A 22,825-nucleotide genomic window follows, 5' to 3' on the forward strand; every position below is an offset into this window, starting at 1 on the left:
TCAATCATAAAAACTATAGTGTTAAATCTGGTAGCTTGACACAAATTATGAAGTTTCTTCTTTCGCTTCATGGTGTAAAGATGACGCTCTTAATTTGTCAAGCACTTTGCGGAAAGCTTCCACAGACGCTAATTCTTTCCCTTCAGAAGAACAGCAGTTCCATTGCACAGCAAGTTTCCAAATCTTGTCAAACACCTCTTCCGAAAGCTGGATTTCAATCGCATCGAAAATAGCCCTAATATCTTCACGCTTACGCGGTTCGAAAAAGTCCCTTTCATAAACACCTCGTCGAGTATACAATGATGGATTGACAAGCCCGTAAGCGTCCGACTCGTCGCCATAGTTCTTATGGTCGCTTATGCGCCGTGTGCGTGGCGCAGGCAGGTCAGATCGCACAGTGGGCACACCGTAGGTCCGGAATTCGTTTGTGTTAACTTTTCCGGCCACAGCATCAATTGTGGAAGAAGACGTTAAATGGTTTGTCATAGCATCGTCAATCTGTTTGCATAGTTTTGGTACGTCTATGTCTTTGACTGGTGAAACTGGTCCGCTATCATGCCTAGAGACTGCGTATTTATCCTTCCAGTTGAGAAAGTTGACAAAATTGATGTAATCAAGTTTGCAGTCTTTTTCGTCGTCGGTTTCAACTTTGCAGTAATGCATAAGAGATGCGAGCAAGTCATTATCAATTGGCAAGTTAAACTTCCAACAAGCGTCCCGGATCTTTTGGGCGTCGAGCCATCCGACTTTGTCTGTATCGTAATGCTCGAACGCTGTCCGGAGATCACTAAAGTTGTGGTAATTCGCTTTTTTCAACTGCTGTCGGACTGTAGCGAGAACACCACGCTCTCTGTCCTTTCCAAGCAAGTAATTTCTAGGCGACCTCATATGCAGTAAATCCCCAACGCCATACTGATCGGGTTTGATAATGATACCATAAGTATGATCATTAGCTACATTTAGCGTATCAGCAATAGGATCATGCGGCTTTCCAAGCTGTGGCTGGGTTCGTTCTCTAAAGTCATCGACGCTTTTCTCTACGAGGGTCGTTATTTTTTCAGCTCGTTTCTTATGCATCCAACGCAGTGTCTCCGCCATGTCTCGCCCGTCGTTATAATGAGGCGTTTCAATACCAAACCTTGTTGTGCGAGGGTTTGAACCGTTCCAGTTATATTTTCTGTCTATCATTTCGCCGACGTCGTAATCGTGATGAGTGACAACGTACTGGTCGTGTCCTGCTTTGGTTTCTTCGTCGACTTGTTTTCTTGTTTTATCCGGATTCACTATCTTTCCAGCTTCAATGTCTAGCTCAGTTGGAATTCCGTACAGTTGCGTATTATCGGGCTGTATGCCGAACGATGAACCGGCGGGCCGTTTTGATATTGTAGACATGCCGAGTGGCGTTTTCTTGCTCGCGTAGTCCCTTTCATTTTTAGCCAACATGCGTTGTTGAAAACGTGTTTTCGGACTGGGGTTAATCAACTGACCAGCGGATATTGAAGACTGCGTACTTACACCGTGGGTTATTTCATTTACAAAACCAGCTTTTGTTAAAATCTGTTTCTTTTCCGAAGTGGTTTCGTTACATTTGCCGCCAGCCCAATCCAAGAGACATGCTTTTGCGGAGCCGCCTTGATTAAACAATTTGCCTGCAACTGTTAAATCTGTCTCACTTTTACAGACTTGTAAATTCTGGCCTGTAGTCGCCATTTCGTTCACTTGCCAGAACCCTTACCAATCGAATGTGTAAAAAAATGTTTCTAGGAAAACGTTATTTCCTTTTGCTGTCAATGAAATACTGTTGCGTGGGAACAGTTATTATCTTTTTATTGGGAAACAATAAGGCCTGTTTCGTATACCACTGACAAAAACAGCAGTTGTTTGATCTGTGTAACTGGTTCCCACTGTAAAGTTGCTGAATACTAAATACTGAGCCATTTGTACTTCGAGGCCTGTAAAATAACTTGCCAAATGATGCACAATTAAAAGATTCAGCAGTTTAGAATAAACCATATAGATCAGTTTACAATTAGTTTATTTGTCAGTTCGCTAGCAGTTTAGTTCTTATGTTAGCAACCAAATTTCGTAATTTAAAAAGAATTAATGGGCACTCAATAGCCAAAGTGTTTATCGTAAATAAAACGAAAGATTATTTATATACAGAAATTGAAATCGAACAGTATTTTACAATTCAACGTCATCATCGTCGTCCGAAAATTGATAGAATGTTCGTAGTGCTTTCATCATAGCAAGTTCAACTAAAAATAAAGAAGGGTAAAAAATACAAAAGTGAGGGGGCACCCGGATTTGAACCGGGGACCTCTCGATCTGCAGTCGAATGCTCTACCACTGAGCTATACCCCCGCGTCGATTGTCAGCATCGAAGCGAGTGATATATCGCCATCAAACATATGACGTATGGGATATTTTGTAGTACTTCGATAAATTTGTTTTGCTTCAAAATGAATGGTTTGGAATAGAAGTTTAACTTGGATTACGGAACACTGGATTTTGTTCCACACAAATTCGTAGTTTTATCGTTTATAAAAGCTTACTTGTATCAGTGTCGTAATGATAAAACAAAAACTTTTTCGTCGCTCTCGGATTTTGAATATCAGTTCTTACGTCACCATCTGGCCCTTTTGTGTAATCACAAATTTATCGAATTTGTTTAACATATTAACATTTTAGCCTTACCAATAAACAAGATACGTGGGAAATAGCCGCCGTCGGGGGCAAACGCGTCGTCTTCTGGTATTTCCTCATCAATTACGTTTACCATTTCAAAATATTGCGCCATTTCAGAAATCGATCTGTGTGTAAATCGTGATATTTTAGAAAACATGCAGGGTCATAAATGATTAACAAGGCGTGACTAACTCGCTGGCTCGAAATCTAGGCAACAAATCTCGACAAGCTTTGCACCAGGTTTGATGAATGATCATCATGATTGGCTTCCTGGTTTTGACACTATCTTCTATTCCTTTATCCAATGTGGTCCAGTTAATATGTCCACCCAGGCCTGGGCAAATAAAAGGTAGTTAAATGGGGAACTGTAACACATTTCTAGAACATGAAAATTTATTCAAGTAAAGCATTTTTGTGATCTGAAAGAGTAGATAAGGTATAAAACGACTCACCATGATCAATTGTAGTTGGTAATGGAGCTGGCACTGTGGAAAACACTTTGCACATCAAACCAAGAAGTATAAATACTTTTAAAACGTTTTGACCATAACTGACCGAAATCATGGTTTTTTCTCACTAAAACGAACTTCTGAAATTCTAACTTAAAAAGATAACGACTACGTCTGTTACTTGTATATATACTGTGACACAGTTTATATATCTGCCTGATGAACAATCGATAAATATGACTGTATCCACTTTTACTTTGAACAGGCCACTTAACCGAGCAACAAGCCACTTACACAGCTGTATACTGGTTAAATATGGCGCAACTTTTAGAAAGTGGGTACTGTAATTGTGTACAGTCAAAAAGTTACGAATTTGCTCATTTTTAACAGTCCTACATACACACATGTATAGATATATATGGTTCTCTTTTTGACACTTTTTGTGAGCACAAGATAAACAGAAAATAAGCACAAACGCCTCAAGATAGGAAAATATTTTGTTGGTGCTTTTCCACAACTTGTTGGCAGTGAAGAAATAAATCATAATCCTGGCATGTAGTATGAGATGTTGGCGAATGTATCCGACTGCAAAAAATCAAATTTAGATGCAACTAGTCTACTACCTGAATATAAGAAATAAAATAATGTTAAAACCACTCGAATATACCATTAGTTCATCTGGTAAAGCGCCGTTAAGTTCAGGTACTTGATTAGTGAGTGTGAGCAGTGGAACAAATGAACACACCATGCTGTCAAGTAACAAAGATAACGTCCCAGCAGTTGATGCCACGCTACGAGAAGCTCGTACTGTTTTACCTTTGTAAAGTAATGTCAAAGTTTAGATAAACTAGTTACCGACTTTATGTGAGTTTAGCAGCCATGCTTTGTTTGGCACTATTACTTTAGTAGTTTTTCCTCAAAGCCTGTTTTTCTTAACTGTTTTAATTAATTTGGTTTTCGTTACTGTATTCGAAAGGATAAATAAAAATTGATGATTACTGATTAGGCTATATTATCATGAAACACCAATAAAAACAAGATTCTAAATGGTCTATTTAGTTTGGCAAGATAAATTTCTTTAAAATACAGACCAATAGCCAGCAGTGCTTCTCCAAGTAAATGGAAATGAGCTGCAGCATCTATAGCTTCAACAGAAGGTGGGGGAATCTTTGCAAGTTCCCTTTTCATGGTTTGCTCTGGTTTCTTGTGTGGAGGAAACTCTTGGCTTTCTGTATTAATACGAGCCAACTTCTGCTGCATTGCTGCTTTTGCTATTAAATAGGTGTAATTCTATATTAGCTGTATTTAAATAGAATGTAGCAAACACAAAACATATTAAAGGATATATCCTTATTTTTTTCTTCGAAATCATTAAAAATGACTTTTTTTTAACCTAAAATTTGAGATGAAAATCAGATCATACACATGTGATGCCATGTCTGTATTGAAACTGACCAGGAAATCTCTGTATTATGCAGCTGTATACTAGTCCTGGTTTTTTCAGTTTTACCCTCTTTTAAAAATAGTTAATAACCACTATTCTGTTAACCAACCTTTTTTCTTGGGACCAGTTTCAATCATTTTGCTACCAAGTTTACGTTTGGTGGTGCTGGAATGAAGTCTTTCCAGTTGGTTTACCATCTTTACGCTACGGAACTTCCACATCTGTATACAGTTTACTAAAATTAAGCTTTATTGCTATTTCGGTTTAAATACAGTTTTTCAAAAACATTCAGTTCAAAACAGTTTTTCATCTAAAGTTATTTAAACAACATAGCTATCTCTTTTGTCCTTTATGCCCAGAGAAAAAATAAAGTTTTTTCGCAGTTTAGCAGTTAGTTCTTAAAATTAAAAACGATTCAATTGAACAAATAGTAAGAGTATGGAGACTTAAAAGCGTTAACAAAATACATTCCTAAAAACAGTTTGCGCAGGCGATTCCTTGTTGCTACATGAAAGTAGACAATTGATTAGGTTTGTCTATCCCTGATTACCAGCAATATAACAGACTTCTGATATAAAATACATGTATGACAACATATATGTTCATCACCTGTTTTTCTTTTTCTGGAATCTTTTTCCATAAATCTCCAAGTTTCTTGCTCACATCTCCAAACTGTAATCCAGGAAACTGAGTAGCAACTTGCTTTCTCATCTTGCTTGACCATAAGTTGTATCCAGATGCTTTTCGCTTCTGTATAAAATAGAAATACCTCAGTAAAAAAAGGTTATTGACTGTAAAGAATATTTTCTAGTCAGCATTACTGTAATACAGCTCAAAAAAATACAAACAAAACTACGATAATTAAAAAAGGCAGCACAATAAATTTACCTTATCTTCTGATTTCGAATCAGCTTTTTTGGTTCCTTTCTTTTTAAAGTGTGATGCTTTGACTGACTTGGCCATTGCACGAACATGGTTTGCTTTCATTGCTAAACTCTGCTCTGTGGTAAGCTCTGTATGTTTTAAATTAAAAATATTAAAAAGCATATTGACAAGAGTGACACACTAACAGTTATAAGAAACCACAATTTTAAAATACATCATATTAGTTAAACGTCTCGATTAAGAAAATTGTAACAATAAAGAATAAATATTCTAACCTGGTTCTGGCTCTGACATCGGAAGTGGAGATGGAGCAACATCATCTCCCCCAACCTCTTCCTCCACAACTTCCTCTGCTGCATCCCAGGACACAACATCCTCACCATCCACCACTGTCTCCTCTCCACTAGCGATGGCAACTTCTTCCACAGCTACAGGGATTTCCTCGGATGTAACTCGCAATTCTTTACTCTTCCCTGCCTTCATAACAGGCTCTTCCTTTTGCTCCAAAACAGATTCTTCTTCTGACGCAACTATCTCTTCCTCTGCAGCAGGGATTTGGTTGTCGGTTAACACATCCTCCTCAAACTCAGGATCCAAGTTTCCACTCTGCATAAGCATAATATGCTGCTCTAATTACAAGCTTTTGTATATCCCCAATAATAAAACAGTATCTAAACATACACAAACCTGGTTGAAGGTCTCTGTATTTTCGGAGGATCTCCTTTTCTTAATATCAGTAACGGAAACCCTTTTATGCTTGTGTTTCTTTTTCTGTAAAAAGTTTTTAACAAATACTTATGTTAGCAATATATATAATTAAATATATATACTAGTCTCTTGGTCAGAGTGTTAAAATAATTGGCCAAACCTGGCTTAAATCCTTGGTCCTCAAGGTCTTTACTCATATAGAATAGAAAACATGACTAAAGTTCCTAAATGTACATCAGTACATACAGCATATCATTTACACCTTTGCTTTAGTTGAGGACTTTGGTGTTTCTTTATCCGGCTTCTTAAAAAAGAACTTCATTTTCAAACTTCCTCTTGCTGCTTCTGGTACTGGTTCAGGTTCAGGTTGAACCTTGAACAATTTATAATGTAAAGTTTTAAAATTATTGTTGTTTCTCTGTTTTTTTTTTCTTTTTTCATTTTGTTGTCCAAACTCAATTATTTTTATTCAAAAGTATTTTTGGTAATGTTCAGGACACTCCTCAGTTGTTGCTTACCTCCTCTTTTTCTTGTTCTTCATCACTAGTTTCAACTTCAAATGACTTTGATTTAGTATCCGTCTTCCGCCGTATCTTGATTTTTAAAGGAGCTGAAAATGTAAAACATTGCTTTTTAGCAATAAATCTTATCTATCATGCCTGATTTCTAGAATGGAATAATTTAAAATGTATATAAAAAGGATTGGGTAACCTCAATATAAGGGAGTAAAGTAAGGTAAAAATCTACTCAATACCTTTGACTTCTGGATAAGTAGGCGATTGTGAATATGACCGTCTCTGTAAATATAGATTTAGTTGGCATGATTGATAATGTTCAGTAAAAAAATATACAAAATACGTAAATATTCTAAAACAAATCCAAAAGTACCTACCACATTTTTCCTGCCTTTTTTAATTGGCGAAGGTGAAACAGGTGATTGCAAACTCTTTTTCCTAAATTTCAACAAAAAGTTAAGCTAAATACAGTTTTAAAAAAAATAAAAAATAAAAATGGTTAACCAATATTTACCTCATTTTTTTCTGCACTGGAGATGTTGGAGTTGAATCAGTTTTAACGACATTTGTCATATTTTTTGGAAACACTGAATCGCTTAGGTGGGCAGGTCGTTTCCGCTGGCGTACCTCTTTCTGTGGCTGAAACATAATTGTTGTTTAATTTTTTAGACATGCTGTTTATAGTTTTTTTTGTGATTTTTACAGAATATATTTAGAATGGTACCTTCTCTTTTTTGTGAATGTTTGTAATCAAATTAATTTCAAATACTGTAAGCAAATATCGTAAATATGAAGTAGGAATAACAATGCATAACTAACTTGTTCGTCAACTGCAGCAGGTTGATCTAATACATCAGATTCTTGATCATCAAAACCCTGCAAAACATGCGCAATAAGTTATACTGTTATGAAATGTACTTGTTTATTTTACAGCACTCTTAGGTTGACTGTCCTTGGATTAAATAAAATATATTTGATGTATATGTTGACATGTTTGTTGTGCATGTGTTAATTGTGGTCACAGTCTAAAGAAAAAAATGCGACACATGCCTAACAGCTGGATACTTGCACAAAACACACCTTAAATGACTCCTGATCGTCACTATCTGAATTACTGAAGAGTTTATCAAGTCCCTCATCAGTATCTTCCTCAGGGTCTCCACTATCCTTCTCGAAAGAATTTGGACGCTTCCTCTTCCCTAAGGTTGTCTTGAAAACTGCAGGATTTTCTATTGGGTTAAAACAACAGACAACAAGTAACATATTAAGTAAGAGATAAAAGACTCTCTAAAAGGCTAGTCTAACGTCAAGTCATATTTTTTCAAAAGAATAAGTCAGTTTATTGATATTAGGCCTTTGACAGTTCAATAAAACAAACAGCAAATTATCTAGTGCAATGTAAAAACATATTAGATATATATTCCATGCAATGAATCAGCAACTTGACTGGTGTCCACTGTTTATTAAATAATTAAGGGTAGAATTTTTTTTTTACATGAATTATGGTACCTGCTACAGACGACGTCTGTTTAACTTGTTCAAGATATCTTTTCTGATGTAGATTAGAACTTAGATGCGCTGTTAATGAGTCCTTTCTCAAGCAGTACAAATACTTTTTGCACCATTTACAATACACTGAGTTTTCCTTCGGCAAAAAATCATCGGGAAACTCGTTACAACGTTCCTGCACAGCGTTTTTTGTTGGCGATGAAATCGACATTTTACGCGAATCCTAACACCTAAAAACAACAACAAAAATAGTTCGGTCACCTAGAATTCACAGAATCATAACATCAAGCAAAACAAAACAACTAAAGTCCAAAATTTGCGCCAATTTTAAAAGCAAGTGAATTCCAAAATGCGGTTATAGTGTTTCGGTGACAAGTGACCAATTAAGTGCATTAACAAATAGGGCATTATAAACTGCAATTCGGCCAATTTATTTGAGAAATTTAAATTCAGAGAATTTTTTGGACAATTGGGTTAACACATTTGCAATTTTGTTACTTTTTGCGAAGCATTCGATGTTAAATGTAGCAGTAAGCTCTTTCACATTATGTGACTAGAGCTTCGTTCATACGGTTTACAAACAAACTCTGTGATCGAAAGTTTATTATATTTTCTATGGGAATATATTGTAAAGAAGCCGCGAGACAGCATATCATTTCTGTAAGTACATGTATGATACCATTTTATATGGGATGTTATAAAATCCGTGTTATATGCACCTTATGTTCATATTTTTGTTCGTTTGTTCATTTTAAAATGTTTGATTGTTTCTATGATTTACCATTGTATATTATTTTCATTTGCAGCAAAAATGAACATTCTTCCAAAAAAGAGTTGGCATGTTCGGAACAAAGACAATGTTGCCAAAGTACGTAAAGATGAAGAAGAGGCAAGGCAGCAGGAGAAGGAACAAGCTCGACGCGCTGCTCTTGCTGAACAAGAAGCAAGGTTGGATTTATTAAGAAACCGGTCCCGAGGAAAAACTGCAATTGAAGCTCAAAAATCTGGTGAAACAAGTAGCCGAGCTTTGGTGCAGTTTGTTGCAGAGGGTAACAAACCTACAAATCTATTTGAAGATATTGAGAAAAATGGGGTCAGTATGACAGCCAAGAATGCTGAAAATGAGGAAGAGAAGAGAAAAGAAAAAGAAGAGGCTGAGAAGAAGATTGGTTTGTTGACATATCTGGGGCAAGGTGCAGTAGAAACATTAGATGATGATAAAAAGCCATGGTACTTCAAGGTACCTGACAGGCTGAAAGAAGAAGATGGAAAATCTAAACAGACTCCAGACCCGAAAAGAAAAGCTTACCTTGATCCATTGGAAGAGATGAAGCAGCATTTATCAAAGAAGAAAAAGAAGAAGCACAAGTCACATAAAGACAAAGATCGAGTCAAAGACAAACATTCGAAAACGTCAAAACAGTCTTCTACAGAAGACAAGCTTGCTCAAATGAGAAAAGCACGATTAGAACGGGAAGCCAAAGAAAAACAACGTTCATTAGATTTGTTAAATAAACACTACGGTGTTAAACCAAAGAAAGAGGAAGCGCATAAACAATTTGAACCGAAGTATAATAATCAATTTAATCCACACCTTGCACGTAATAACAGAAGTGATTTGTAACTTTTTCATTGTTGGTATAGACTTTATATCCAGTTACATTTTATATAAATAAAATAATCAAATATTGTGATTATATTTGAAATAAAGAAAATATTTCACTGTTCTGATATGAAACTTAAAATAACTGGTACAATAGAAAATTGCAGTTTTGGTAAAAAAAATGGACCAATAAAAGGACTTGTTTGTTTTTTCTTTCTAAATTGTCATTGGGACGGATAGCATTAAAAATATCGTAGTTGGGGAATTTTTGGGGAAATTTAAATTGCAAGAATTTTTGAAAACGGATTCTGCAGGAATATCCGAAGCAATCCTGAAACACCGTGTTCTAAGGTAAGGAAACTTATTCTAACTATTTTGTAAAACTCATAGTGACTCCTGCAAACCTTTCGTTTAAGCTATAACTAGTAATTTTGTTTGCCATTCGATTTGAAAGATTTTCTTATTCCCTTTAACTTTAGAGATAACGTCTTAAATACATTGTACATTGTGTTTATTAAAAAGTATCAATCCTCTTGACTCTAGCTTTCTAATCAACTAGTTTACATGTTGACAAAATGAGTTAAAGAATCATATTACCCAACAGAACTTCGGAATATAGTATACAGCATTGCAAAAAAGACAGTTGTACTAAACTATATATTTAATTCGATTTGGGGCAAAGTTTTAACAATACGGCGCAAGGTGACTGTAAGAAATTCAGATTTAATTCGTCCGGTGCCGAGGCGTAGTGGTTAGCGCGCCTGCCTGTAACCATTAGGTAACCTGTAACCATTAGGTAATGGGTTCGAGGCTCGTCGCTGCTACCATTGTGGGCGTATGTGTCCTTGGGCAAGACACTTAACGGCAATTGCTCCAACCCAGTGGTCACTAATGGGTTGTCCAAATTATCAGCCATACATAAAAAAATGAAAAAATCCAATAAAAAAATAATTACCCACAAAGTAACATACATGGTAACTCGTAAGCTGGCACGAGGTGTTAAACCCGTGCGATAACGACTGTCGTTTTCCGGCCACGCGAGGATAAAGTAAGTTACATTCGTTCATTCATTCATTCAATGATAATGGAACTATGGTTCTACTTATATCTTTTAGTATACTTGGCTGTAACAGAAACCCCAATAACCCTCCCAATTTTTAAGACATTTGTCAAATGATTTCTTTTACAACATTGTAATAGTTCGTAAAAATATTATCTAATACCTTACAACGCTATGTCATTTCTCTTAAGTTTTATTGTATTAAAACCAGGCATCTTTAACACAGTGATCATATTGTATAAAACGGGTTAACCTATCAGTTGGTTTGCTTCATTTTTTTACAAATATTCAATTTTTTCCAAATTTACAAGAAAATATCACGTTTTTATAAATATTTGTCAAGAAACAGATGTCATAACAAGAGTGTTTTGTACCAGCAGACACACCTGCCACAATAGTAGAAAGCCTTATACTCATTACCACATTGGCGCATTCTATGGTTAAGAATGAATAGCTCTAACCACATTGCAAGTTATTATAATACAGTAATAAACCGATAATCACTGAATCAGCAAACAATCGTCAAATTAAAAAGCAGCAATTTCATGCAGGCTGATTTTAAACTCATATCCAGCTTAGTAAACTTGACATTTTATATGGAAGAGTATATACCTCAGGCAGCTGTCATATTATGTATATAAGTTACTCATCTTATCGTTTGCATCTATTCAGGATCTGGCACTTTGTGTTTCACACTGCTATACAGTTATTAGATTCAAGTTTATTCGGCTGTACCTGGCCATCGCTCATGTTAAAATCACAGTAAAAATAAACAGAAGTCTAAACATAAAACTCAAAAGGACTACTGTGCAATTTAATATGGCGGTTAGGGTGATTTAGATAAACGTATAAATAAATTTAAAATTTTGTTCAATAAAATTTGGTTTTTAAAAAATCGTAGTCTCTTATCTCAAAGGGTTATGTTTTCTTTCAATTTGTGGCCTTTGCTTTTTGGTATTGTGTAAATAATGCCACTAAGTGTCTCCCCGAATAATCATCCTCTGTTTGTTTTTTCAAGCGCAATCATATACAGTTTAAGTAACTGTTCACCGCGTTAACGCGTCAATACAGATAATTAATCTTGAACGGAGATCAGTTCGTTTTAGAAGCGCAGAAATATCTTGATGAAAATCTGCCGATTATATGAGACTACGTCTGTCGGCAATGAAACTTGTTTGCTCAAGCTGTCAAACGAATCTGTTAATACCGGGTAAAACCAGTATATTCCGTACTTCATTTTACCCGAATTTGTTCGCATGAAGTAAATGTAAATTTTGTGACGTCATTTCGTTACGTAATACAGCGTTAACCGAGCGCTGGCGAAGGACTGAAAATAAAGAAGCGAAAAAAGGCGAAGCCGCTGTGTCAACTACGCTATCGCTCATTAGCTAGATTTGTCTCTGATGCCGAAACTGACATCATTCTGTTTGGATACATAGTAGCGAACGGAGACGCCTGTTCTTAAAGTCTCTGTAAAATATACGAACTTTAGCGCTTAGTTAGACAATCATGTCAGGTAATAAGACTTATCTTTCAATACTTCTAAATAAGTTTCACTGTTTATGTTTATTGTATTTTCAGGTGCGGACAAATTCCCGTATAGCCGTCAGTTCCACGGTGATTTCAGGTGAGCGCATTTATTCAATCTATATAAAACTCGATTCCAGAAAATGTGTATTTTTGCCAACGATTAAGTTTTTTTTGGCATTTTCTAAACACTTTTCCATTTCGGCCGAAAAACGTAAAAATATCCACGCATTGTGCTGGGAGGCTATTTAATCTTTTGTCCTCCGCAGATACTTCGGACACTCCTCTTCTCGGCACCCCCAACCTCCGGTTCCTGCTCCATCAGCAGCGGCGACGGTTCCTCCGCCAGCGCATCCGTTCATCGCGCATTTTTACCCGATGCTGGCCGGGACCGAGTGCCCGAATCCCGGCTACCCAAGTGCAATCAACCCGACCCCCCACCAGACTTCAGCAGCGGCCCTGGTTGCCCTTGCTGGCCAAAATTTCTCGTCTCAACTTTTGCAAAGTAGGTTTTTGCTTTTTAAATATTTCCGTATTTTCAGGCATGCATACAGATTTGATTTTCAATTCCAGATTTCCAACTTAAAGCATTTAGAGAGCAACTCTCAGTTAAGGAAGACGCGGAAAATCAAGCAGCTTCGTCGAAACCAATACGACAACAGGTACTGTAAAAAACGTCCCTACAATATAAATCAAATGTTTCAACCACATATCATTACATGCAACAAATATTTTTCAGTTCGACGTCGAGTCACTTACAGGCAAAAGTCCAACGCAGGACCTTCCCAGTAATCAACTCACATTACAAGGTGCTTCAGCAACACCTGGTAAGTCCTGCACCACCTAATCAGTTTTAGTCGGTTAAACTATATTTTAAATGTACTTTGGTTTGATTCTCGTATAACTTTACGTTGTTTGTAAAATAACTTTTAATAAATTAAAAATGGAATAAAAAATTAAAATGGAAAATGAATCCCGCATAAAGGTCGTTTTTTTCGTATTGCGAAATCGGAATTTGTAAATCGCTTTTCCAATTTTCAAAATGGCGACGGTAATTTGACGGCTCTTGGCATTCAGTATACTTGTTAATTTCTTCGACTGTCATATTTTCTAATCATATACCTTCGGGCACGATACCAGACAAAATGAACTTCGCCGTATAGCCATCTTGGCCTTGCGGGCAGTTGTTTACGTGTGAAAACGATTGCGGGTTTGCGAAAGTGCATACCGCACGCCAATTGGCGACAATTTTGTACAAAATTTTCCACTTGTAACAAACGTGCGCAATGCAAAGTGCGAAGTGGTTATTTTTAATCCGAAATTGCGCCTGGTTCGGTCTTCGCCCTTTGAAGCCAACAGTTGTTGTGTTGCAGACACCGAAAATGTGGTGCAGTGAACTTATCCTTAAAGCGTGGCGGTTGCAAGTGCTCTATATTTTAGAGCTTACCGTGCTATACCTGAACCTCACCCGTGTTAATGGAATACTTTAAAGTTACATCACATGCTGCCTTAATCTTATCCATTTTATTCAAATTAGAGGTTTTAGAGGAATTCGTGTGTTTTGAAACCTTGCGATTCATATTTCTTAATCTGGTCACGATTTTGATGCAATATAGGCCTTGAGATCATTAACTACAGACTTAATGCACTTTGCCGGTCGACTTGGCGTCCGATCGCGGAGCCTGTCAGATTTTCCCAGCAACTTAGTCGTAAAAGTGGGAGTGAAGCTTTTAAAACTTATCTTGCGCATTAAAAGTTGCTTACAGTCAACAAGTTTTTTACGGTGTGGCTGTTTTCCAAACACCTCTAATTACCTTCGAACCGCAGTAATCGGGCGCATGCACTCGTGGCAATCTGGACTGAACATCTCATCCAGACACAACGGGCCTTAGGGGGAAAGCTCCATTCACTCTGCTCGCCTCCGCTGCCACTAATGAACTCTTCGCCTTTAAAATCTACACGCTTGATTCTCGCGGTTCCAGCCATTTTCTGCCGTTGATGATAATATGTATCATGGTATAACGACGCTTCAGGTACATTATGTGCAGCCTTGCACAGACCGAGCTGTCTCGGAACAGTTACCAAGCGAAACAAATCCTTATCGGTAGCCCTTGAACGAAAAACGATGATTCGTACCCCGAAAGGTTTCTCCACACTTATACCACAAGCAAGCATTAGACTCTCTCCTTGTTTACAGTCAATTAAAACTCCGTTTGTTCTCTGATCATGCGCCCGATGCTTGTCAGAGCACTTTCCCAGCGACTTTATCGGTTCGACCTCAGCTTTACACATCCAACGGCTGCTATGCTGCCAGTCATTGCAATATCTCGACAGTTATCGAGTGAAAAACACGGCTCCAAACGTCATAATCACCACCGGCAACACTGGCTCCTGGTTTTGACAAGATTATGACGAGATTTTATGAACCTCTTGCCTTGTTTCCTGCCCACCGTAGTTTCCCAGCTTATCATTACTAAATTATCTGCATACAACGTGTGGTAAAGACCGAATCTCGTGTCTGACACTTCACCGGGTATACATCAGCACGTTAGCCATGTTGTGTCGCGGCGCGCCTACTTTTGATATATCTCCGTGAACAATCGGCGGCTTAATGCGCGAAAGCCCTCGTAAAATGTGTGATGGCAGCCGTGAAATCAGAGATCCGACCACAATTGCTTTCACGATAAACTTGTTGTTGTTAATATGGCCATAATCCATTTGAGCTCGTTACAAACTCCAAAACGATCACCTGGGTCCATAGATTGTATCTTTTGATATACGCACCGGGCACCCTTTAGAACGAATGGCTTCACAAAAATCCGCTTTTCGCAAATATACAGTGGACTTCGAACGAAATGCCGTAGTATTGATATACTGAGCACATAACAGAAGTGCCTGTCTTCGCTACCAGGTTCAGCAAATACGTTACCGCGTTGATTCTCGTATTAAATTGCTATAAAATCACCAGCGGCCGCGTTTTATCGGCCGATCGCTTAAAAGAGGCCCGCACAATGGAAAATTTAATCTCGCTCCGCGTATGCCGTGTGTACGGGCCGCGACCGTTGAAATTAGCTTTTCGTTTGCTGACTAATTGACTTGACAATCAAAGCGTCGTTTCTCACCCTGTCGAAGATGCCGCAGCCGGGAAACGAAATCACAAATCGCTTTTTAATGTCGCCCGTCCCCGCCTATGTCACTCTACATCAAGACTAGATCGCCACGAAACCCACTATCGCTGATATCAATTGCGAAATCCTTTTAATGAACTTTTCAAGCAAACTTCGCGTCCGGAGATAACGCTACTTCTACCGCTGTATAATAAGTCACTACTCTCCTTGCAGACGTTTTCCCTTCCCCTCTGCACGCCTGGCAGCAACTGCTCCGCAGGTTCCGCGGAAACGAGTCTCCTCCGGATTCAATAGCGGACCCATATCCATCTTACATCAAGGGATCATACCAGCACCATCCGCCCAACCAACATCGGGAAATTCAGCGAAACTTCGCGGGCCCTCCCGACTCACTTTTCCGGCGAGACTCAATGGAAATGCCTCCTTCGTACGACCAACAGAAGCGAAAGCGTCCTGGCGTTCATTTAAGCCGAAGCGTGGCCAAATCACCGAGATCTGCACATCCGGAAAGACACAACGGTACTAAAACAATATCGTTTAAACATTTTACAACTCACTTCAAAACGTATTTTTTTATTTCTTAAAAGGCACATTTCTGGAGTCCAAAATTAACTCACTCCAAAAACTCTGCTAATTCATTTAATGTAACACACAAATATGCTCTATAAAACTTAAGAAGGCATTTTTTCGATACTTTATCCTAGATATAAACCCGGTCGACTTCAGCCGTCGATCACCTACATCAACCCTCAACGAAACGGCAACTAATGCATTGAGAATCTCAAACTCAAATAACACGTTAAACGGTAACTTTATTATTTGTGTCACTTCAATATACAGTAGCTTGGAATGGGCTATATTTTTATTCCCATTTTTTATCATTTTTTCCAAACTATGCAACCGTATTCTCACGGCTCCAAAGAAGCTTTGTTAATTGTTTAACGCACGATTACTCTACAGTATTATTTATACAAATATTTTTTTTTAATTTTAGGATTACTTTCGTAAATAATATTTAAAGGACGTCACACAGATCACGTGGATATTCTGACGTCATCACCTACCGGATCGTCACCGTCACGTGAGCACCAGGATTACGACACTATGCTCTTAACCAATAGAAACACTTCTAGCGTTTCTTCCAACCAATCACAAGACGACGTCCCACGCCGACGAAGTAGGCTTTTTATTTTTTGTTTGTTTATTATAAATTAGTATATATTTACTGATTTTGTAAGTGTCGTAGGTTTTTAATCACAGTGTGTGATTAAAGTACAAGTCATGTACTGTTTTAAGTTAAGTTATTTTATCTCAATAATAGCTGAACCTAATTTGCTGTTACTCGAGCGTATATTATTGCAAGACAATTTCAAGCTCTTTGATTCTGTTGATTACTCCCTGTAGTTATTTTGTATTGATTATTACTGATTTCTTGATGCCTTCCTGGCGTTTCTATATTAAAGATGACGCTTTGATAGCCATAGTTATTGCCCACGCTTGTCGCGGGTTTATGAGGATTTTTCGCATTTAATAGAACGGTCTCTTGTGGCAAGGCGCACGACCGAATAACCGGGCGCGAATTAAAATGGCGACTCTGTTCAAATAGCTCGGCTATCGATTCACGCGTTGTGGCAATGTAGAGCGTGTTTGTGTGGTTAGATTGGCTGATGTTATGCACAAACAAGACTGTCCGTCGTAGCGTAGCAGATTTATAATATTGACACGATCTGTTAACAAAGAACAATATATATTGGGGCGAATATAATTAAGTCAGAATGCAACACGCATTGTGGTGTAATATGCATGCCTTCCATTTGTTTAATTAATTTTGACAACAAACCTAAAGATTAACTTTTATATTTTTTTAGAAAAACGATCATCGTCAGTCAGTGACTTGTGTCCTGTATGTGGACTCACTGTAAGGGAGTCGGAGCTAACAGCACATGTTCAAATGGAGATTGAAAAACTTGCCAAGCTACCCAAGTATGTTAAACATAAGTTAAAACACACATGCCAACTCAACTGTAACTGCAGACATCTACTAGTTATTATTCTTTGCTGCGTCTATAAGTTTCCTAATTTAACGAATTTCAATTTTATAAGATTACGTTTTTCAGTGATATTCGGAAAAAAGCTTTCTGTCATAGAAAATCATCTTTTGAACGAAAACCTTCATTTACTTCTTCGGTGAGTGTGAATTATTTTGCTTTTATTTAAACACATTTTCTGTAAGTCAAAATCAGTCTAAAGGCCAAAAGGATTCTGAATGAATTTAAAACGCTATATGTGATTTATTATAGTAATTCGAATCAGTTTAAAACGGTGTGTGATTTTTTTCGCTAATCATAGTATCATACAGGGATTAAATCTTCTTTTTTATCCAGTCATCATGCAATGCCACCTCTACTTCAAGCAAGCGAATAACTGAAAGAGATTCGTCGCCGAAATCGGAGCGAGATAACAGGGAAAAGGTTGGTGCAATATCTTAACCAGAAACCGTGTAAACTATAACTTATGTGAAATTACATTGTTTTGCTATTAGGAATTTTATTTTTCTTCGTATTTTTCGAGCTTTAATAATATCGAAATTTCGTGTGACATCACTAACACCGCTAATTAGAGGATAAGCAAATCGGTTAATGATGTGTGAAGCTGTTGCGGCTATGCCCTGATATGTATGCAGGCGTCGGATAGCACAAAGTTGCATACTCATCCGCCCCGTGGAACGTGGAAGCGATAAGCCGGTTTGATTGTCAGAATCCGCATTAACTCGAATACAATAGCTCAGATTCGCATCTCGAAGTCAAACCGTGTAAGCTTATCGTTCCGCAGGACCTAAAGTCTATTCGACATAAATGAGCGCTAAATGGGCACAAATACGTACTGACTATACCATCCGGCAAAACCCAAAGTCTGTTCGACATAAATAAGCACTAAAACGGTACATAAACACGTTCTATGAGTATATCTGCGAACCCCATAGTCTACTGGATATTAATATGCACCAAGAAAAAAAGACTTGCAACAGTCTGGCCTCTCCCTGGTGTCATTACTGTGGCGACCAACACTGACTTTCATCGTCTCTGTCTCGGTGTGTGAGCATTGTTCGTAGTCACAGATGGATGAGGTCGATCTCAGTCTCACTTGACGCCAAAATCCGATGCGAAGTTCCCTTTCTTGTTAAGTTATCGAGTACAGTAATAAAGCGACTTGTCGTCGACCGTGGGTATGATGGATCAGGTCCGCCGCAACAAAATATCGAACGCCTTGGTGTATTTATACTGAATATATAGCCGTACAAAACGTATTTGACTGTTCCGATTTATCAAACACATTTAGTACTTCCATGTAATGAATAGTCATGTTAAGCCATATTGTTATTAATTCACCGATATCGAGTTGTATGCATGTCTCCAGCAAGAACTCCATATACGATTACGGTTGAGTTCTGTAGCATGTAGCTTATAATAGCGTAACGCAGAACGCGTCATGTAGCGCTGATAAGACGACACGCCCCTAAAACCACCACTCTCATCAGGCAAACAGCGAGGCTGCTTCTTCCATTGTTTAATCGTTTCATCCGCCCCGCCTTATCGCGACTTGGAGCTAATTAAGCCCCGTAGTTGTGTTCTTGTATCTCCGATCCCGTGTCTCCGTGTTTGCCTGATACTCGATTAATGGCGATACGGACAGCTGTAGGCTAACCCTCTGCAAGCAGGGCGCGATTTTGTTTGCGATTTCTCGTACGTGTTGACTTTCTTCTTGACAAATAAAAATCGAAAGTCACCGAAATCGCAAGCCTGAACTCGCGACTTGAGTACAGAGTTCAGAATTCTCATTCCAACTACCTTTTCAAACAAATCAAAACGTCCTGTGGCAGTAACTGTTTTTTTTAATGTGAACTATCGACCGCTTTGTTCAAATACGTACGCGTACCTGACCGCAGAACTTTTGGCTGAAATATATTGCTAGACTTTAGTACAAGGGGGTGATATACCGTTTTAAAGTAAACGTTACGCCCGTGGGGTGTCGGCATGAAGCAAAGGAAGATCAGGACCCTGGTGCCGACAGGCCAGTCACGTCTAGTAGCGGTTTTTAATACGAATCGTTCTGATCAGCGACACCACTGACGCACTTGCGTTATTAATTAGCTCTGTGCCCGCTCGAAGACGGCACCCGGGCTGTGTCAGTTTATTAATGATACTTTAATCTCGGGCGCTGCGAGCTTCGTATTTGCCAAGCGCCGGTTGCGTGGCGGCGTTGTCACAACGCGTATGATAACCACCGCTCTGCGAACCAATTTACTCCGATTCGAGTGCTGTTTGCGTAAGCCGAGCGACAGGAATTTACGACGCTAGAAACCGCCGACAGGGGTTGTAAATCACACGTGTCGGACTCGCACCAAATGTCGGCTGATACCTTTTTACCCGGACACCCGGACTAGCTATTCTTATCTATCGACTCGCAGAAGTAAAACAGGTCACTCTGACCAAATTTCTTTTTACCACGAGTAAATTTTTATTCACGCGATCACAACGACAAATCTACAAATTTATCCAAATTCAATTACGCCCCGAACTAATCCATTTCTACTCAACCGCATTGAAATCGGAATTCTGTCGCCCCGGCCAAACGAAGCCGCCCGCCTCGGTGATCTAATTAGGCAGGAGCCTCGTTATCGTCTTGTGTCATCCGCGTGCCGAACTGTCCGTTTGATTTATGGCGAGTCGACCTCGGCGGCCGCGACAGAGCGACTATCGTTTCGCATTAGTCGCTAATGCCCGACCGCCTGACAGCTCTAAGTGTTGCACAAGTCTCGATATCGATCGCTCTTTAATTTGAATTTAATGTCCCAGCTCAGTACTAGCAGATATTCGGTCACCACCGAATTCTAATCGATCCCGTTCTTGATTTTTAACTTGTATGATTTAATTTCGTGGTACTAACCATGTTTCTTAGTTTGCGCAACAATTACGTAATGCCAATTGCGCGAAAATGATTCATTTTTAGGTTCAAAATATAGTTTAATAGCCCTTCTCATAAACAGTGGGTCGCCAAACCTGATAATTTATTGATATATTTATTCATAGTTTAACCTTGGTTAAAAAACAGTATTTTGATTAAATAATACTTTATTTATATTTTTGTAAACTTTTATGCATAGTAAAACACTTCTATGCATGGTCTAAACCTAAAATCAAATCAATATTTTGTTTGAGTGTAAGCATGTTCGTATTTTTAGACATTTCGTAAAGTTCGTAGCAACCGAGTTGATCGTCTCAACTCACGCGTTGGTAACTGCTTGAGGGCGCAACGGAGCACAGGGGAGACGTCGAATGAAAACCGAGTTTGGATTGGGCACTCTGGCGCCACTATGTGTCCAGTTTGCTCAACGGCCATGCACGGCAGTTCGGCCGAAATGAGTGCACATGTTGAACAGTGTATTAGACAGGTAAATGTGCGACATATTTTAAACAGGTTGTCTATACTATGGAATAAGATGGATGTCATTTGCACATACTACCCCATATTGCCGCCCAAGTGTGTTTAACAATGAACTTCGCTCTTTTAAGAACGTAAACGTTCTTTGTTTACTACCAAATGGAACAATATAGAAATAAAAACATGTACCATCTTACCCAAACCGGCAATAAATGTCATAAATGTACTCAATCAGTTTGGACATAGCATCATAGCTTTCTTGCAGACGGATCATTCCTAATCATGTTGCTGTCAGTTATAACTTTTCAGAATCAAATTGATTTACTGAATTCAAATTAATGTTTTCAGATATAATTCCATTTCCAGAGTTTGAACGTGAACTTACAGCTATTTTACATACTATGCATTCTTCATGTCACGTTCAGATTATTTTTTCACTAAATTTAAACAAACATCTCAGAATTTAAATTAGCTATTCCCTTTCCAGAGACAGCAGTCCCGCCATCCTCATGATGAAGAGGAAGAAGTAGATGTTGAAAATGATCCTCCACGAGCTCCAAGCAACCATGACGACACAAGAAGCAATCAGAGCTTCAGTTCCGACTGTGATTGGAGGAATGAGACTCGATCTAATGTGCCAAGGGTGCCGGGTTCGAATCTTCAAGATGGGAGTTTTCCGTTAAATCGAACTTCACAGCAATCTGAACAGGTGTGAAATGGAAGTACACAGTGCTTGTAAATGAATTATGTATTCTGTAGTCTGTACCTTTCTCACTCAGGATAAAATATATGTAGTGTATTACACACAAATTTATGTTTAGTGCTTTTCAAAGTAGTTCAATATACACTGAAAACTTTGTTATTTCTGATAGGTACTGAACGTTGAAACAGACGATACTTATCTTTTTGGTTTACCTCAATTTTCCGAAGCGGATGTTACGTCATGTAGTGTGACGTCACATGAAGCAACGCGATCAGCAACAGAAAGGTGAGTGCATAGTTTACGCGAATGGTTAGGCGGACACGGGGTGTATGAAAAAGAACACCCGTGTTATAACGACTGTTGTAATCTTGCAACGAGATTTAAACAAGTTACATTAGTTGTCAGCCAATGTTTATTGATCCGCAGCCCTGACGACTCGGTTTGCTCCACACCGCCATCTACCGGACACGAAGAATCTTGTTCTAACGACGTAGCATCACTTCATCTCAAAATCAAGAAACTGATCAATGATAAACGATCCAACCGTTGTCAGATATGTATGGTAAGTAGCATAGTGTGGCATGTCATGGCACCTCAACACTGTGTCTGCTTTAATTTCACCAGTCATAAATAAAATCGGTGTTCTAATCTAAGATTATCTTTAATTTCTTTGGAAGATATAAAGAAAAATAATAATCAGTACAAATTTGGTTGGGTGAAAAATAACTTTTAGTATTGCATACACTAACAAGATTCATTGTACTTAGGATTCATACGAAGACCCGTTGGCCTCCATTGAATGTTGGCATGTACATTGTCGCAAATGTTGGCTTCGTGCATTGTCTGTGAAGAAGCTTTGTCCGCAATGCAGCGCTATAACACCGGCGGACAAATTGCGCCGTGTATATTTGTAGCATGAAAGCAACACTTAAATGTTTCGTTCTGTTTCGTCGCTACTTGTATGTTGATTGTGAAATAAATAAGTTGTAATGCCATAAATTTTTTGAGGAATACACCCGCAACAATTGTTTTTCGATGTTTTAGAGGTCCTCGCAAATTTCTGTATCTATTATCATACGCGCAGCTGTGTTTATAGAATAAGTATAATCTTACATCGGAACAACGTATTTGTTAATTGAAAAAGAAACATTTATTAAAACAGCC

General features: G+C 38.3%; 4 protein-coding genes, 1 non-coding gene and 1 pseudogene across 8 annotated transcripts; 2 read left to right on the forward strand and 4 right to left on the reverse strand.

Moving 5' to 3' along the window:
- Positions 1–45: 45 nt before the first annotated feature.
- LOC149732382 (EF-hand domain-containing family member B pseudogene) lies at positions 46–1,710 on the reverse strand (annotated as a pseudogene).
- A 310-nt stretch (positions 1,711–2,020) lies between these two features.
- LOC149732383 (thioredoxin domain-containing protein 12-like) lies at positions 2,021–3,395 on the reverse strand. Its single transcript, XM_089883762.1, has 5 exons — positions 3,141–3,395; positions 2,881–3,022; positions 2,698–2,813; positions 2,556–2,639; positions 2,021–2,258 (listed from the first exon to the last, which is right to left on the reverse strand). Exons 1-5 carry the CDS (start codon positions 3,250–3,252, stop codon positions 2,185–2,187), a joined length of 528 nt encoding a protein of 175 aa, XP_089739888.1. The 5' UTR covers positions 3,253–3,395; the 3' UTR covers positions 2,021–2,184.
- On the reverse strand, positions 2,293–2,364 carry Trnac-gca (transfer RNA cysteine (anticodon GCA)). The gene has a single exon. It is a non-coding gene; the product is annotated as a tRNA-Cys (tRNA).
- Positions 3,396–3,546: 151 nt separating the features above from the next.
- On the reverse strand, positions 3,547–8,453 carry LOC149732385 (uncharacterized). Of its 2 annotated transcripts, none has more exons than XM_089883715.1 (16): positions 8,199–8,453; positions 7,770–7,906; positions 7,509–7,565; positions 7,204–7,328; positions 7,067–7,127; positions 6,929–6,971; positions 6,693–6,784; positions 6,437–6,547; positions 6,154–6,237; positions 5,742–6,072; positions 5,470–5,594; positions 5,191–5,331; positions 4,691–4,802; positions 4,229–4,408; positions 3,805–3,953; positions 3,547–3,722 (listed from the first exon to the last, which is right to left on the reverse strand). In XM_089883715.1, the coding sequence occupies exons 1-16, from the start codon at positions 8,407–8,409 to the stop codon at positions 3,678–3,680; spliced, it is 2,004 nt and encodes a 667-aa protein (XP_089739841.1). In that variant the 5' UTR covers positions 8,410–8,453; the 3' UTR covers positions 3,547–3,677. The 2 variants fall into 2 exon arrangements, with proteins under 2 accessions (XP_089739841.1, XP_089739840.1); XM_089883714.1 differs by having other exon boundaries at positions 7,770–7,918.
- Positions 8,454–8,577: 124 nt separating this feature from the next.
- LOC149732386 (leukocyte receptor cluster member 1-like) lies at positions 8,578–9,925 on the forward strand. The gene is made up of 2 exons (XM_089883756.1): positions 8,578–8,858; positions 9,005–9,925. Exon 2 carries the CDS (start codon positions 9,010–9,012, stop codon positions 9,820–9,822), a length of 813 nt encoding a protein of 270 aa, XP_089739882.1. The 5' UTR covers positions 8,578–8,858; positions 9,005–9,009; the 3' UTR covers positions 9,823–9,925.
- A 115-nt stretch (positions 9,926–10,040) lies between these two features.
- LOC149732387 (uncharacterized) lies at positions 10,041–22,704 on the forward strand. Of its 3 annotated transcripts, none has more exons than XM_089883713.1 (16): positions 10,041–10,152; positions 12,443–12,488; positions 12,658–12,893; positions 12,962–13,050; positions 13,128–13,215; positions 15,730–16,035; positions 16,221–16,322; positions 16,538–16,693; positions 17,385–17,499; positions 17,634–17,703; positions 17,901–17,987; positions 20,759–20,968; positions 21,446–21,667; positions 21,831–21,946; positions 22,088–22,223; positions 22,429–22,704. In XM_089883713.1, the coding sequence occupies exons 3-16, from the start codon at positions 12,767–12,769 to the stop codon at positions 22,573–22,575; spliced, it is 1,971 nt and encodes a 656-aa protein (XP_089739839.1). In that variant the 5' UTR covers positions 10,041–10,152; positions 12,443–12,488; positions 12,658–12,766; the 3' UTR covers positions 22,576–22,704. The 3 variants fall into 3 exon arrangements, with proteins under 3 accessions (XP_089739839.1, XP_089739837.1, XP_089739838.1); XM_089883711.1 differs by lacking the exon at positions 10,041–10,152 and adding an exon at positions 11,891–12,377; XM_089883712.1 differs by lacking the exon at positions 10,041–10,152 and adding an exon at positions 11,911–12,377 and having other exon boundaries at positions 16,550–16,693.
- The last annotated feature ends 121 nt before the right edge of the window (positions 22,705–22,825 follow it).

Source organism: Ciona robusta, chromosome 8 (genome assembly GCF_009617815.1).
Source record: "Ciona robusta chromosome 8, ASM961781v2".
Taxonomy (NCBI): Eukaryota; Metazoa; Chordata; class Ascidiacea; order Phlebobranchia; family Cionidae; genus Ciona; species Ciona robusta.